Here is a 16,642-nt window from a genome sequence, read left to right as displayed (position 1 = left end):
TAGGGAGCCATTGAATGGTTCAGCAGGAAAAACAGAGGTGATCAGATTGATTTTTCAGATAATCTGGCTGCTGCATGGACAGCAGCCTGGAGGGGAAGACAAAGGCAGGGAATAAGGAAGAAGTGACCTCAGGAGTGCAGGCCAGGACTAGGGAGACAGGAGTGGATATGGGAGTGCTGGTGACAGCCAGGGATCCAGGGAGAGTCACATGCACAGCAGGAGGCTAGGCAGGGAATAGCAGAGTGCTGGCATGGCTGCCCACCCTTCATTTTTCCTAAGCAATCCATGCTTTGTTCTGCTCTCTGGGTAATTCTCTGTGTGGCCCAGGGCTGTTCTGAGATGGTGCACATGCAGCCCCAGACGCAGTGTCTGACTTCAGGTATCAATAGATACCTCTGCTGCTTAACAGGCAATCCCAGGAACCTGCAGTGGAATAAATGCTGCCTGATCCACCCCATCCCTGTCCCTGATGAGATTCATGGGCTGACTCCAAGTACCACCTGGGGAATGTCCATGAGGCTCCAGTGGAGTGAGGGCTCCAGGCGCCAGCAGACTCTGGCAACTATGATGCCATGAAACACAGAGGAAAGTGTATATGGACAGAAACAGTGCGCAGGACTGACAGGTGCAGAAATGCACCAGCCCATGGTGTGTTCATGATTCTCACAGATGCAACCCTGTGCCCCATGCGTGCTGGTCCGTGGCCCAGAGTCAGGCCACAGAGCAGTCAGGGAGCCAGGCTGAGGGGTCAGGCCTGGGCATAGCCTGCTGAGCATTCCTGGGGTCAATGAAGGCAGCATAGACCCCTGTAGGGTGGTTTGAGGTTGGGAAGGAGAATGAACCCTCTGGGAGGCAGGAGTGAGATTGCTCAAGCTCTGAACTGACAAAACATTAAAGGAGTGTTTGTTTACAGTCCACACTTGCAGCCAAATCACCAACTGCAAAAGCATCAAGTGGGGGTGTCTGATGCATCCCCCTCTCTTGAGAAAAGGTTCCAGAGTCACAGCAGAAGACGACAATGACAGCCAGTGTCCACTTGGGCTTTCTGAGTGTCAGCAGAGCATCCAGAATGAGCAGTGACCATCTCCATTCCTCTGCACTGGTCAGACGACATTATGAGGAAAATAACCTCCTTACCGAGCACCTCCTTGGAGCCAGGCACAGGCTGAGTTCTTCATGTTCATTACTTTGTTTGGTCCTTAAGACAACATATTAAGAGAAGCACCATCTTCCCCATTTTATAGGCAAGAACACTGAGACTCAGCAAGGTAAGTTCTCATGAAGAGACATCAGAGGCACAGTGTGTTAAGAGGGGCACTGACAAAAAGGCATGTATACAAAAGAGAACAGGGAAAAAAAAAAAGAAAAACAAGCTCCAGAATGTATAGCCTGAAAATTCTTTGACGGGCACACAACTGTCTTTAAGCCCTTAAAGGTATAGGACAGAGACAATCTGGGATCAACGTCAAGATCTGTCAGAGATGAGAATCATTCATCCTCAGAGGCACACAGATCTTCAACTCCAAAGATCTTCTGGTCCAAGTGCCTGATTTGAGGGATTCGTGCACTAAGGCCCTGGAAGGGCAGGACTGGCCTGTACTCCTTGGGTTAGGTCTAGGCCCAGGCCAGGTTCTCCACAGGCCTTTCCCCTTCTGTCTTAGCCAGCTGGGTCTGCTATAACAAAAGGCCATAAGCCGAGTGCCTTAAACAGCATAAATGTATTCTCACAGTTCTGAAGGCTAGAAGTCCATGATCAAGGTGTCAGCACAGTCAGTTCCTGGGGAGGGCTCTCTTCCTGGCTTGTTCATGGCCACCTTCTCACTATGTCTTCCCGCGGCAGAAAGAGAGAGAGCAAGCTCTTTGGTGTCTCTTCTTGTAAGGACACTAATCCCATACGAGGGCCCCACCCTCATAACCTCTTCTAAACCTAATTTTTACCCAGGCCCCATCCCAAATGCCATCATATTGGGAGTCAGGGCCTCAGTGAATGGATTTTGGGGAACAACTATTCTGTACATAGTACCTTTAGACCTTCCCTCAACCCAGCCTTGGCTTTGCAAAGCCCTCTCGGCTCTGGACATCAGAACTCCATGCCCTTGCTGACCTGCACTCTGAAAAGGATCCTTGGGGATGACACACCTGAACTGAGACTTCAGAAAGCTCCAGAAAGAGGATGACAAGTGAGAGGGCTAGTGGAGCTCCAAGCAGCCCCTAGAAGAGGGGCTGCTGAAGGTGCCCAGGTAGCATGAGAATCTGTAGCAGTGCCCCTCATGTGTGCATGTACTTACACACACACACACACACACACACACACACACACCACAACACAAGGAAGCTCTGCCCAGATCCCAAGGACCTTATTCATCCCTCCTAAACAGTCCTACCTCCTTCTGCACTGCCCATCACATCACCAACCCCCTGGACATGTCACTGTCCAGCCTGCCTATCTCTGGGAACAAGGGCAACAGGTGGCCTGTGAGCACCAACTCAGTGCTACCGGCCATGCAGTGCTGAACATTGGCCCTTGAACATCTTTACAAGGTGCCCAGGAGAAGCTGTGAGCTGAGGTTTGGGTTCTCATGCAGAGCAAGGCCCCCATCAGCCATTCCTGGGCCAACTCCAGTCCAGGACTCTGTGATCAGGAAAGAACCACCCTTAGAGTGCTAGCCCCAGACTGAGAACATGCAGGACTGGATTGTTTAGGCTACCAGAGTCCTGTGGGAGAGACAAGTGAGGGCAGGTACCCTGGGAGATAATCAGGGAAGAGAGGCTGGAGCCACCCACAACTGAGGAGAGCAGCATTTGATGTTTAAAGCCATGACAGGGAAGGAGGCATAAACCAAGTCAAGTCAGAGCAATTTCAGCATCTGGTACCAGAGATGGGGCACCATTGAAACAAGTGCAGCACAGAGGTTTCAGAGGTTAGGGGCCCAGAGCCCAAACCAGAGACCAGAGCATGGCCCCTCTCTTGCTCACCATGCCTCCGAGCTCGCCTATGAAAAGATAAGAGAAAGCCCACTTCTCCAGTACAGGAGCTGAACCAGGCAAGACCCCAAGTGTCTGCTTTTGCACCAAGCAAGACAAGCACCATCGGGAGCAGGAGCCAGCTGTCCAGGCCAGGCTGAGTTAGTACCAATTCACAGACATTAAGACTCAGGCTCCGAGAGAAGTGATCTTTTCAGGACCACACAGCTAATCAGTCACAAAATTAGGAATCAAACCCAGACCTGCCTGACCCCTTTCCATCAAATAGGTGGTCAGGTCTCAGGGGACTAGGCCAGGACAGTTAGATTTGGGCCATTCTGTGAAGTTGGAGTGTGCAGGATTAAAATACCATGCAGTGACAGGCCACAGGTGCCCAGAGCCCCAGACTGCACAGATGGCTCTGAGCAGCCTCCATATGAGCCACATCGTCAATACCAACCTCCTTCCCTGCTCTCCTGAGACACCCAGAAAGGCCAGGGCTAAACTCCAAGCCACAAGCTTCATCTGTCCAAAGAGGGGCGGAAGCTGCAGGAGTGTGCCCACACAGCCAAGCAGGGACAGGAAGAGAGGGAGGCCAAGAGCCCCTTCGGGAACCACTGAGGCCAATCATATAACAGCCATCCCTTCCCCTTTACCCAGCCGCTACTCAGCGCCTGGCCCTTAGCTAGATATCTAGATATCCTCAACCCACCCTCCATGGTCCTGTGTTGCCATCCAGGGAAACTGAAATACCCATCCAGAGTCACAGCAGAGCAGAGACAAGACCTCCGGTCTGTATGAGGGAAAGTGACCCGCCCCTGCTCAGCTCCTGGACACCACTGTCTGTGGAGAAGGGCCAGAAGTGGAGAAAACAGGTACAGAGGCAGGGAGAGATGTGGGGACAAGTAGAGGTGCAGCTGCAGTGTCTGGTGCCTCAGTTTGGGTCTGGCAAAAGCCAGAGTGAAGGAGGCAAACTGGAAAGAGAGACTGGCCAGGGCCACATGGACAAAGTACAGCCTGGACTGAGGACTACCCTGGACCCAGCTAGCAGCTCCCAGGTTTCACCCCTAGAAGCCTGCCCACAGCATGGGCCCAAAAACAAGTAGAAGGAGGCCATCTAGTCACCCCCAGTGCTAGTACTCCATCTAGTACTCTCCCAGTGCTTCAACTCCAAAACGGAGACCTCTGGGCCTTTCTCTTCCCAGCCTATGACCATCAGCCAGGAAACTCACTGTTTATAGGCTAAGAAAAAGGACTTAAAGAACCCAGAGGATGAACTACTGCACAGACCTAGCCCCTTCCAATGCCCAACAGAGAGGTCAGCACCCCAGAGAAAGGATTTGTCACAAGCCAGCCCACGGCAGAAATATGAGGGGTCTCTGCCCCAACTCAGTGCTGCTATGTGAGAAAGTGGGTGCAAAGGGTCAGGAAAATCAGTAGAGGAATAAGGCCATAGGGCTGAGATTGTAGGAAATACAGACTCACCAACATCCAGCTACAGATGATGGTGCTGGCTCTACTGATGGTCAGTCTTGGAAATAATCTTTTTTTTTTCCAAACTCACTTTATTGACACACAAAATTGTATGTATTTACCATGCACAACATAATGGTTATATATGTGCATTGTGGGGTTGTTAAATCTAGCTAATTAACCAATACATTACCTAACACAGTTAACATTTTGTAGTGGGAGCACTTAATATCCACTACTGAAGCATTTTTCAGAGATCCAATATATCATCATTAACAATACTGGCCACCCTGTGCAACAGACCTCCTGAACTTATTTCTCCTAACTATAATTATATATCCTCAGACCCAGTCTACATTATATATCCATTCCCCAAATCCTTCACCCCCACTCCCAAGTACCCCAGCCTCTTCACTTCATTGCTTAGGAAACATCTAGCTCAAGGGTCCTGAGAGCCAAGCCTGTCCAGGACCAAGTTCAAAAAGCATGAGATTGGTAGACACAAAAAAAGTATAAGTGAGAACCAGTCGGGCCTGGGGACCCAGGCTTCCTGACTGACACCATATCAGGGAGCCACCCCCAAGACACAGAGAAGACACGTAAATAAGAGTACCAAAAGAACTGATGGGAGAAACAGGTTTGGCCCAACATAAAGTGGTTTTATATATTTCATTTCTTGGTTGCTGTTGTTTTAGGGAATCACCAACGAAATAAGAAGCCTGTTTTGGCATGAACAGGAAGTAGGCATGGGTGTTGTTCATCAGACATTTTCAGTTCTCCCTTCTCCTCTAGTCACATAGTAGGACTGTGCTTCCTGGATACCTTGTGAATGGCTGGGCATTCACATGACACCTTTTGGCTGAAGACACGTAAGCAGAAGAGATGTGGGTCACATCCAAACTGAACTCTCCTGCTCCCTGCAAAACTACTTTTCCTCTGGAACAGCAACTGGCAATGATCAGGCAGAATGATGATAAGGAGCCAGGTTTCCAGCTGACCAATGATGGACATACAACATGGGCAGGAAATAAACTACTGTCACATTAAGCCACTAAAATTTGGGGGTTGTTTGTTACTGAAGTATAACTTAGTAGTCCCTGAGTGATACAATGAAAAATGCAGGAAAAACACCAAAGACTAAAGACAAATGGGCACAGCCTAGCTAGGAAGTCCAAAAAGAATCATATCCAGGGATCAGACTGGGTTAGATATGTTTGAGAAAAAGTAGTGCAGATTCAACACTCTGTGATTTTAGGTGACAGCATTTTCTAGGGAGTTGTGTTAGCTTTCATTTACTGTGACAAAATACCTAACATAAACAACTTAAAAGAAAAAAAAAGGTTTCTTTTGGCTCAGGGTTTCAGAGGTTTCAGACCTCAGTCAGTTGGCCTGTTACTTTAGGCCTGTGGCAGCACAGGACATCACCATGGGAGCACATGATAGAAATGGTGCTTACTCCATGGTAGCCAGGAAGCAAAGAAAGAGGAGGGGTTGGGGTCCCAATATTCGCTTCAAGGGTACACCCTCAATGACTCAAGTTGCTTCCACTAGGCTCATCCCCTAAAGGTTCTACCATCTCCCAACAGTGCCACAGACTGATGACATCAGGGCCTTTCAGGGACATTCAAGATCCAAACTGTGGGGAGAAACAGTTTGGATCCTATAACAGGAGTGAAAGTTTAAGGGAAGAGGAAGGACAGAAGCTGGAGGGTACAAAGCTGGGGGTTCTCAACCCGGCCTCTATAAGAATTTGGAAAGTTAGTCTGCCTGCTCCTCAAAGATGTGTCTGTGAGTGCTAAGAGATAGTCTGAGCTGACCTCCAAGAGAAACCTGGAGAAATGACCCAGCATGCTGCTTCAGGTGGGTTGGGTGTTAAAGGGCCTTGGTTCCCATGGAATGAGAACAGTTTCTTGAGGCAACAAGAAAAGACATATGTGGCCAGACCCATGGTCTCCTACCCACAAACCTGGCATGAGGTGCAACTACTCACTGCCAGGTAAGCCCCACCTCTCAATCTGGGGAGCAGGGCGAGGGCGATGGGGAAAACTGAACGGAGTTTCCTGAACCCAAAATAAGAGGAGGTGGGTAGGACAAGAGCACAGTCTATAAACTGAGAAAGTGTGTATACTACATATATTTGTACACAGGTGTTCATGCATTAACACGCATGTATGTGCATGTGTGTGTGTACATCTTAGAAGTAACCCTAAGATGAACCCTGAACCCTGACAGTGCAGCTGAGGGAAGGTTGTAGGCATTCCTTTACTCAGCCATAGGCTTATGGGAAATCCAGAGACAGGACTACAACAGACAGTGCCCAGCCAAATTCTAGCAAGGGATCACCCATGCCTGAGCCTCATCCACAGCCACCTTCAGGCTTGGAGCATCTCTTGACCCTGAGGGGCCAAGAAGAGCACCTTTCTGTGAGACATAGGGCTACAAAGCAAGACAGACCTCAACAAGGACCCCAGGTGGGCACATGGGGGAGCCAGGAGAGTGAGGCTCTGCAGAATCTTCCCAGGCAGAAAATGAGGCTATGGGTTGGTATCGTGGTCCCAAGTTATAGTTCGGCTATTCCATCAACAGATTCCTCCAGGAATATCTTTATATACAAGAAGCATCTGAGCCCAGATGAAACTCACAGGAGTTATGTAGAAGCCTTTTGGGCCCGCAGTGTGACACCTCCAGAATGAGCTTTGTGGAATGGTGGCACAGCTGGTCTGACTGAAACCAGGGGATGCTACCCAGCAAACAAGAGTGCAGCCAGCCTGCAGAAGACTATCAAAGTAGAAAGAAAGTTCAAGGTAACACCATGCTCTGGCTACAATGAGCACAGATGGGTATGCCAATGTGGTGACAGAATAATGGCCTACAAAGACATCCATGTCCTATTCCCCCAAACTATGACTATGTTAGGCTATGTGGCAAAAGAAAATAAAGGATGCAACTAACCTTAAACAGGGAAGTCACCCTGGACTATCTTGGTGGACCCAATACAATCACAAGGGTTCTTGAAAGAAGGAGGCAGAAGAGTGAGAGAAGGAGATGTGATTGGTGACTAAGCAAGGTCAGATGGACCCAACCACTACCGTGGGCATTGGAGATAGAGGAAGGGGGCCCAGGCTGAAGAGTCCTGCTGCCTCTGAAAGTTGGAAAAGGCAAGGAAGCAATTTTTTCCTAGGCTCTCCCTAAGAAACCAGCCCTGACGACAACTTGGTTTTAGCCCTGTGAGACTCTGTCAGGCTTCTGAACTGCAGAACTCTAAGCTAATAAGTTGGTGTTGTTTGACCCAACTAAATTTGGGGTAAACCTTGTTTTAATGCCAAAAGAAAAGTAATATAGCTGAGTGGACCGAACGATGGCAGTAGGCCTAGAGGCCTCTTTGCAATGACAAAAGCATCACACTCAGAGCCCTTGACAGTGTCTCGGTGAGGCTGCCAGCAGGGCTGTGAGGGCGTGGCCTCAACGGAACTGATAATTCTGAATGGAAGTGAAAGAAGACACCAGAGGTCAGAGGGAGACTCTAGCTTGAGACCTAGATACCAGCATGGTGAGTGAGGGACAGGGGAACCACCTAGGAGGTGACCCATATGAACTAACCAAGACCTTCAGAAATGGGCATCAACAAGTTTGTTGTGTTTCTTTTTTTTTTTTTTTTTTGTTTGTTTGTTTGTTTTGGTTTAGTTTTTTTTTTTTTTTTAATCTCATTATTTCACTCTGTGAAGAACAAGCTATACCTGAATCCTTTTTCCCTTGTTTTCTTCTCTTTTTGGTGGTAGTGCTGGGGTCGAAACCCAGGGCCTTGCAGATGCTGGGCAAGCTCTCTACCACTGAGCTACATCCCCAGCCCTCACCTTGTCTTCTTAAAACACATTTGTGCTCATCATAGCTAAAAGGAATATTATTGCCTCACATACATTCCTTTTTTCCTGCCTCTTCTTTAAATTGTTATCCCTCTACACTATGACAGATATATCTACAGCACACCCAATAACTCACATCTTTTACTCACAGTAAAAGATAATACTGTGAAAAGAGAAGACTTGTGTTCAGTCAGTTCTTTTATGCACTTATATAATCTTCTACTTGAGCAAGCACTTTAAAACAATATGAAATTTTTCTATTTAACAAATTAATATCTCTTATCTAGAAGACAAATTTTCATACTTATTATTAATATGGACTTGGCCAGATAAGTCTAGGATGCAATATTTTAGAGATTTAAATGTCCTTTCTGTTATCATTTACTAATTTTAAACCCTTGCATCAAATGCATATTTTATTGAATGTGATCCATTCTTTTACATAAAAGAATTTCCTCAAAGGTAGTGTTTGGAAGGCACTTGTGCAAAACCAATCTGAAGAAATCCTACATATAAATCTTTGGACCAACACACCCAAGTGGAGTTTCTTATTTTCTCCAGAAGTTATTCCATTTCTTAAAAAAACATTTTTTGCATGTTGGAAAACATATGCAGCCACTGAAAGCAATGTTTATAGCTGGGCAAAGTGGGTGCCCACCTGTAATCCCAGCGACTCAGTTGCCGAAGCTCTGAGGATCACAAGTGTGAGGCCTGCCTTGGCAATTTAGCAAGACACTGTCTCAAAACTTAAAAGGGGCTTGGGGATGTAGCTCAGTGATAGAGCTGTGTGAGGCCCTAAGTTTAATCCCTAGTACCATATGGAAGAAAAAGGGATGTTTACAAATAATTCCCAGTGGTTGCAGAAAAAGCTAATGATAAGGTAAATGAAAGTAGCAAGCCATGCAAATGAACAGAATGGGAGCCCTCTGCATTTATAAAATTCAATGGAGGGAAGGATTAGAAGGAAATAGCAGTAGTAGAACTCAGGACAATTTTGCTCTGCTTCTTGGTGCCTTCCTGCACCTTCCACGTTTTATATAATGAGCATGCATTGGCCTCTTTCTCTTTTACATTTTTAAAGTAACACATGCTCACTGTACCAATGCATTTCTTTTATAATTGGGGGGAAAAAGTAAAAGCTAAAAAATGAAAAGGTCACTTAGGGTCCCCCTCTCAAGGAATTCACCAGCTTAAGAGATGATGTAGCTAGAAATATCAATAGCCTTAAAAGAAACTGAAATGGATTCACAGCTGGGTCAGGGAACAGGGAAGGAATTAGTGTTTACTGAACACCTACCGAAAGCCTTATGCAGATAGTTTATACATGTCTCATCTCATTTAATCCTCACAATAATCCCATGAGGCGGGTACTTTGATTATTCCCTTTTAACAGATCGGGAAACAGAAGCTCAGAGTAGAATCAAGACTCTCCCAGGGTCATATAGCCAGTGAAGCAAGCAGGACCTCAGCTAGATCTCCTTGGACTCCAAGGATCAAGCTCTTATCCCAGCATGGGCTGCCTCTCAGACCTAAACTGGGCAGCATCACTGCAATCCCAGGTGCAACCAGAGGTCCCTGGGGGCTTGTTCATTCTACAAAGAATACGAGCCCCAGGGTGCCATGCCTCTTTATCTCTGGTCAGCACCACCCCCGCAAACTGTGCCTATCATCCATGTCCTACTGCAATGAATGTCCAGGCTCAGAGAAAAGAGAGAAGGTAACCATCAAGCAAGGGTCAAGCCAGGGATGGACGAACATCCCACAGAATACAGAAAAAGGATACTCAGCAAATTGAATACCTGTTCACTGAGCCCCAGACAAAGGGAAAGGAGCTTGCTGAGCCTAGCTCTGCCCTTCCCAGAAGCCCTCCAGGGCCTAGCTCCTTCCATCCCTTGTAGGCATCCAAGGGCTATGCAAGGTCATGGGATAACTATGTCGATTTTTGCTCCTGCAACTTATAAGGTAGAAGCACATGCCAGCTTTAACCACCTTCTGGGCAGCAGGCAGCCTAGCAACAACACCTGGCCAGAATCACTCTACCTGAATAACTATTGCCAGCCCTCAGACTCTAACTCCCTAACTCCAGATGTGCAGAATCACTCATTTCTCATACCCTTCTGAGACTGTGTCAACCTGCCATCCTGGGAGACTGAGACATTTTTTCCAATTATACAAATAGAGAAACTGAGACCCAGAAAAGCAAGGGGTCTAGTTTATCAACCTGAAAAGGCCCCTTGTTGGAGACTTTACCTCCAGTACAAAGTTGCATTTGGGCCTGAAGGTCAAATAACCCATAGCTATGTTTTGTTTTGTTTGTGCTGGGTGTTTAAATTGTTTCATTAATTGGCAATAGTTAAAAAATCAGATTTTACACTAAAGTCCAGATTGGAACTCCTTTTTAAAAAAAAAAAGCAGACACATCTACAACAGCAAGATTTTTCAAATCCCAAATGGCAAAATCAACTGAAACTGTGTGATAGCTGTTCCTTTTAACAGAGATGCCCTCTCCAGGGGACCAGCTGCATGCTTCATCCATGTGTGTTAATCTGCCCGTGTAAGAGCATCACCTTCCATCTCTAGTGAGCTGCTGACGGGGATTGATGGGCATCATTCAGGGGCAAAATGAATAAGCATGAGACATTCAACACTGCAGAAGGATAGCTGGCAGAACAGAAGCAAGGAATATCAACAGAAATATAGAAATCTAATGTAGGGGCTGGGTTGTAGCTCAATGGTGAAGCACTTGCCTTGTACATATGAGGCACTGGGTTCGATCCTCAGCACCACACGAAAATAAATAAAATAAAGGTGTTGTGTCCATCTACAACTAAAAATATTCTTTGAAAAAGAAATCTAATGTGTACAACTGGCAGGGTTTCCAAGACTGGGACCTGCAAGGAGCTGTCATAGAGGCATAAAGAAGAAATCCAGGAGCAAGGGACATCTAGAGACAGGAATTACTGTTAGGACATAACCACACACTCTTTCCCATGCTTCAGCTGACATCAGACTATGGATGTCCAGATTGGGGCTCTGTGAAGACAGCTCCACTGTAGGCACTGCCAGCCTCATCCCATTCAACACCATCCCAAAAGCAGTACTTGGGACTCCAAGTTTGTACAGCCACCTCAAGACATCCTTGGACCTTCAAGTTTCAAAGCCAGGTATCCCTTCCCCAAGAGCTATTACCTCTCCCTCCACTGCTATACCTCGAAACAGGAGACTCTCAAAAGACCACCCTCCTGCACAAGGATCTTCATAGCAATAGCTCTGACCTTCTGGACCACATCCATGTATTACTGAGTCACCCTATCTCTATACTTGCAAGCACCAGGAAACTGGCAGCCAACGTATAACCCCAGGGCAACAGGAGAGAGAACACTGGACCCAGAGTGCTGGGAAACACAGTGCTAACAACTGGGAACCCCTCAGCCTGCCCACTTTTGCCCTACACCCACTGCCCTGACAATTCCTCCTGCAAACAATCCCTGCATCCTGTGCCTCCAGCTGTGCCCCTCTATCCTCAGCGCTCCAAGGCGCTGACCTCAGTGTCCAACGTGGTTGTGGGGAGCAAGACAAAGGGGAAGAATAAGGACCAAGACTGGGCAGGTGTCAGGGGTAGAAACAGAAGCCCAGGAAGCCGCAGGCATGGGGGGAGGAGCCAAGTTTCGGAAGCAGCAAGCCAGGAGAGAGGGGAGGGAAAAGAAGACGAAGAAAAAGCTGAGGAAGATGCTGTGGCTAATGCCCTCGCCACACACCTGTAGCCCCTGCCACGGAGCCGGGAGTGACAGCGGCTGCAAACAACCATGGCCCAGGCGCGGGCTAGGATTTCCCCGCAGCAGGACCTGGCCCAGCTCGGCTCCTTTTCTGGGCAAACAGCGCCCACCTCCGGCCCAGGCGGCAGTGCTTCCGCCCGCCGCCGCGCGAGCAGCAAGAGAGAAAACAGCTGCTCTAAACCTGGAGGAGCAAGGCTGAGAAGCCCCGCCAAAGCACTGTGGGGCCATGGGGCGCGAAACTTGGCGCCAGACAGGTTGTGCTCGAGAAAAGGCAACCAGGGCAGGTTGCAGAAGCTGGGGGCTCATTGATTCAAGGCGAGAAAAACGCAGGTCCACCAAGATGGGCGGATGGGTTTGCAACACAGGTACCCCGCACTCAGACACGCCCACCCAACAATCGAGAAACAAAGACCTCCCGGAGCCACAGGCCGGCGCAGCCGAAAAGAGGGCACACAGGTGCCTACCCCGCGGGAAAGGAGCCACCCAACCCCTCCAGGAGCCCAGCTAGTGGTGCGCACGGAGTCTCCACTCTATTTCCGCAGCAAAGAGCAGTCCTAGCACCATAGCCTTGCTGGGCCCCAGAAGGCTCGACACTGCAAGTGGCACCCGGGCGAACAGGAGGCTCCGCTCAATCCAGCCTGTCACAACCTTGCCAGTCCCCATTGCTGCGCCACTTCACAGGCCACTGCCCAGTGAGCCTTGGGCGCAGCGGTCACTCACCTTCCTGCACAGCCTGGAACGGATTGTTGGCCTCGATGACCTTGATGGAGTAGGTGATCTTCTCACTCTGCAGGATGTCATCGTTGAGGCTCAGGTCGGATACAGCCAATTGGAACACCCTGTCGTCCTTGGCTGCGTTCTCCTCGAAGATGGCACCTGGAGGAAAGGAGGGGTCAAGACCAGATTTAGAAAGAAATCCTACCCACCCTCCCTTGACCCTGGAACAGGGTGCTGGCAGGACCGCAGGTTACCAAGTGGTGGAAGGTTTGGTCTGGGGTTTCATTTTGACGGGGTAGTTTAATGCTCTCCCACATAATCCACACAAGATGTGCTCTCTTACCCTCCCCCAGCGCACACGTGCACATAGTTGACATGAGTTACACATAAACATCCCACATGCTGCCACCAGGTTACACACGTGTCTCACAACCAAAGCCCCACACGTCCCAGCCATGCTCCATTCAATGGACTCAGCCAATCTGGGATGGCCTAAGGCAGTACTCAAATGCTCCTAACATGGTCACATAAATCCCATCCCAGAAAGTTCCTGGGAGATCAGTTCCCCAACCCCAATCCCTGAATGGAATTGGCTCCTTTCTGCTGTGTGCGTGCCCTGCTTAGTGAAGCTGGGCGAAGAAGGTCCACAGTTGGCTTTCCTGCACCAAAGGGTCTTCTTTAGGCATAGGGCATTCCATGGCCAGCAACTTGGATGTCCGCGACGCTACACGGTCTGGCGACTGGTACTCGTGTCCCTGCTCTCCTTCCCTCCCGTTTCCTCTTCCTGTGTGTATGTCGGAGGGAGTGGGGGGAGGGGAATGCCTCCTAGACCCCTCCACGTTCTGATCTAGCAAAACGGAGAGTCCCAGAAGAAGCCGCTCTTGAAAAGGCCTTCTAGAACCGCGGACAGTTCCTCCAGGGCGCCCTCCGACTGGCGCTTTGCGCGCTTTTCGCCGCTTTGGCCCACCCTGCGCTAGCAGTCCAGATCGGTGCGACTCGCCGGAGCCTGGCCCTGCAGCCTGGGCAGCTCCGGAGTCCCCACCCCCACCCCACCAAGCCAGGCCCGGAGGGTCTCAGAGGTCCCAGCGTTTTGACCGGTAATCCCCGGGAGCTGAGAGTTGAGTGGGCGGAGGGAGGCCCTGCTCCTAGGTTCTTCTCTACATCCGAAACCGCAATGCTGACTGCGAGACCCGCGCCCGCTTCAGGGCGGGAAGCAGGTTTGCCCCCCAGCCCTGAGAGGGATATTGCAGTTCTCCAAGCTAGGTCCCAGACCCTCACTACCCCTCTCCACCTTCCGCCCTTCTGTCCCATCATTCTCCCCTTCTCACCTCCCAACCCCCAGTTTCTCTGTGCTTTCTGGTCTTTCCCAACTTCCGGAAAGGCGACTGCGGAGGGGCTTCCCCAAAGCAACCGCTGTCAGCCCCTCAACCTGGCCTAACTTCCCAGGATTTCAGCCGTGCTGCTCCCAACTCCCGCCCACTCCTCCTACGAGCGCCCCTTCCTCTTCTGCTCTCTCATCTTTTCTCTGGGTTCTCTTCCTCCATCCATCTCTTCCCATTCAGCTCCCCCCACACCGCTGCCCACGCTTCTTCTCTCAATCCAACCACCCAGGATACTGCCCCCCAAGACTTGGACCAGGAGAAACTCTGGGACTGTCCAGGATTGGGCTGCAGTCGCCACAACCAGATTACACACACCCCCACATATACACCCAGAGCTATACAGACACACACCGGGGAAACAGACAGACACTGTGTCCACTCTAACAGGCTGACAGACCATCGTGCTCGCACCAACACACGCTCAAATGGCCCCACACACCCAACGCCCTCTCTCAGTGACACCAAAACGTTACCAGGTGCACACACAGCGAAACACGCTGACAACACCCATCCATAGTCACACATGGTTCCGGTCCGGCCTCTTTGATCTTGCCCTGCCAACTTGGCGAGCACCCCCCCCCCCGCCAGCCCGCCCCTTGGCCCCGGCTGCTCTGAGCTGCGCTGAAGGGCCCAACCCGCCGACGGCCCGATCAGGGGCGCGGGTCTTGACGTGCGTCCAACCCCGTGCTTTCTGCAGCTGCGGCCCTAAGTGTCATCAGAGGCCGCGGGGCCCCGCGCGGAGACAGGAGCCCCGGGGAGCACCAAGAAGCCCACGGGAGCTCGGCGCGGCCCCTGCACAGCTCCTCCGCGGGGCGGCGCGGCGCGGCCCTTCGGGGGAGCACCGCCTGCCGAGCCCCTCTGCCCGGGGAACCGCCAAGTTTGGACGCCGCGCACCCCTAGCTCTGTTGGGGCCCCCGCCCAGCCTCGGCCCGGCCGCCCGCCGCGCTCACCGATGTGGATGATGGAGTCGGCCCGCACGGTAACGCACTGGCATATCCAGGGGAGAAGCCACAGCGTCAGCGCTTCCATGTCCCCCGGGCGCGCGGCTCATCCGCCCGGGCCCGGGGCGAGGCCGAGGGCAGCGCGGAGCGGGGAGGCGCCGGTCCGGGTGCAGTCCCGGGCCGCTCCCCGGGAGAGCCGAGCCCGCCCGTGCGTCTTCCCCCGCGCGCCCGCCCCTGCGCCCTGCGCCCGCCCCAGCCCAGCCCAGCCCAGCCCAGCGCGATTGGGCTCCCGCGCCGGCTCCGGTGGCGGTTGCGGCGGCGCTGGCAGCCGGAGCCCAGGCCCGCGCGGCGGGGGCGGCCCGCGGCGGTGGCGGCGGTGCTTCCCGCGGCTAGATCGGCTCTGGGGGCGGCAGAGGCGGTAGTGGCGGCTGCCGGGCCGGCGCGGCGGCTCCGGGCTAGCTGTGTGTCTGAGCCCGGGCGAGGAGCGAACTGCGGAGGACGCCCCCTCCCCTCCCCCTCCCCCTCGGCTCTGCTCCCCCTCCCCTCCCTCCCCGCCTCCCTCCCCTCCGCCCTCCTCTCCACCACGTGACTGCGGAGCCTCAGCCTCTCCGCTCGGCTCTCGCCCGCTCGCGGCTCGGAGGGGGCGCCGGGTGCTCAGCTCTCCCAGCCAGAGGGACGATCGGAAGCCCTCACGGCGGCGGGGACCGATCTGGGCTGCGGAGCGCAGAGACGTAGCGGTCCTAGCCTCGCTTCCCAGATTCGCCAGGGCTGGAGAATGGAGGAGCACGGCTGCCAACTGCCCTCGGGGGGGACTCCGAGCGCCCTGGCGCTGAACGATCTCAGCCTCCGAGCATCTTGAGTCAGGCCCCTGGCCCGAACACACAACCCCTCGTGGAGCGGGACCTCGGACGCAGTAACCTGGAGAGAGCCGGGGGCGGGGCCGAGCCAGACACCGTGAGTCTAGGGGGCCGGCGTCAGGCTCGAACCCTGGCAGGCTGTGCGGACCTCGGCCAGCGCCCATCCCCCGCCTCGCGGGCGGTGCGCTTAGACCGGAGTCGGGCAGGAGGCTCGGACTCTGAAGCCCAATTCATGGCCGGAAACCGGCGCAGCCGTGACCGCGGCGCCTGGACGTGAGGAGCCTTCCAAGCGGCAGGCGGGCTCAGACACCGACCCTGCACGGAGCCTTCACTCGCGAGCCCGGGCGGAGAGCCCGCTCCCAAGAGGCCAGAGCAAAGCAGGGCTTCCTCTCCCGCCGGGTGCGTGCCTCTCCCGCCACCACCAAATATAACATTAAGCTGTTGAGGGATCAAGCCTACAAGGTTGAGGCGAGTCGGGCTCACACTCCCAACACCCAGGTCCCAGCTGAACTCTGCTCCACGTGACACACCCAAGATTTCGGGGAGACAGCTGAGCCATCCCGGACCCGGATTCCGCGGAAGCTGGGTCTGGGAGCGCCTGGCAGAGCCTTGTCAGGGAGTTGCCAGAAGCTGTGCGTCAGGCTGTGCACTGGATGTGAAGGACCTGGA

At 52.1% G+C, this 16,642-nt stretch overlaps 1 protein-coding gene across 1 annotated transcript in view; it reads right to left on the bottom strand.

The window, feature by feature from the left end:
• Positions 1-15,204, bottom strand: part of Grid1 (glutamate ionotropic receptor delta type subunit 1) — a 711,129-nt gene extending 695,925 nt beyond the window's left edge. The window contains exons 1-2 of the mRNA XM_027939978.2: positions 15,126-15,204; positions 12,797-12,952 (exon numbers count right to left, since the gene is read on the bottom strand). Of these exons, the coding sequence (XP_027795779.1) occupies positions 12,797-12,952; positions 15,126-15,204 (235 nt within the window). The remainder of the gene's footprint in view (positions 1-12,796; positions 12,953-15,125) is intronic.
• Between the last annotated feature and the right edge of the window lie 1,438 nt (positions 15,205-16,642).

This window comes from Marmota flaviventris, chromosome 4 (assembly GCF_047511675.1).
Source record: "Marmota flaviventris isolate mMarFla1 chromosome 4, mMarFla1.hap1, whole genome shotgun sequence".
NCBI lineage: Eukaryota > Metazoa > Chordata > Mammalia > Rodentia > Sciuridae > Marmota > Marmota flaviventris.
The sequence above is the reverse complement of the archived record's forward strand: the minus strand, read 5'-3'. Positions and strand labels throughout refer to the sequence as shown.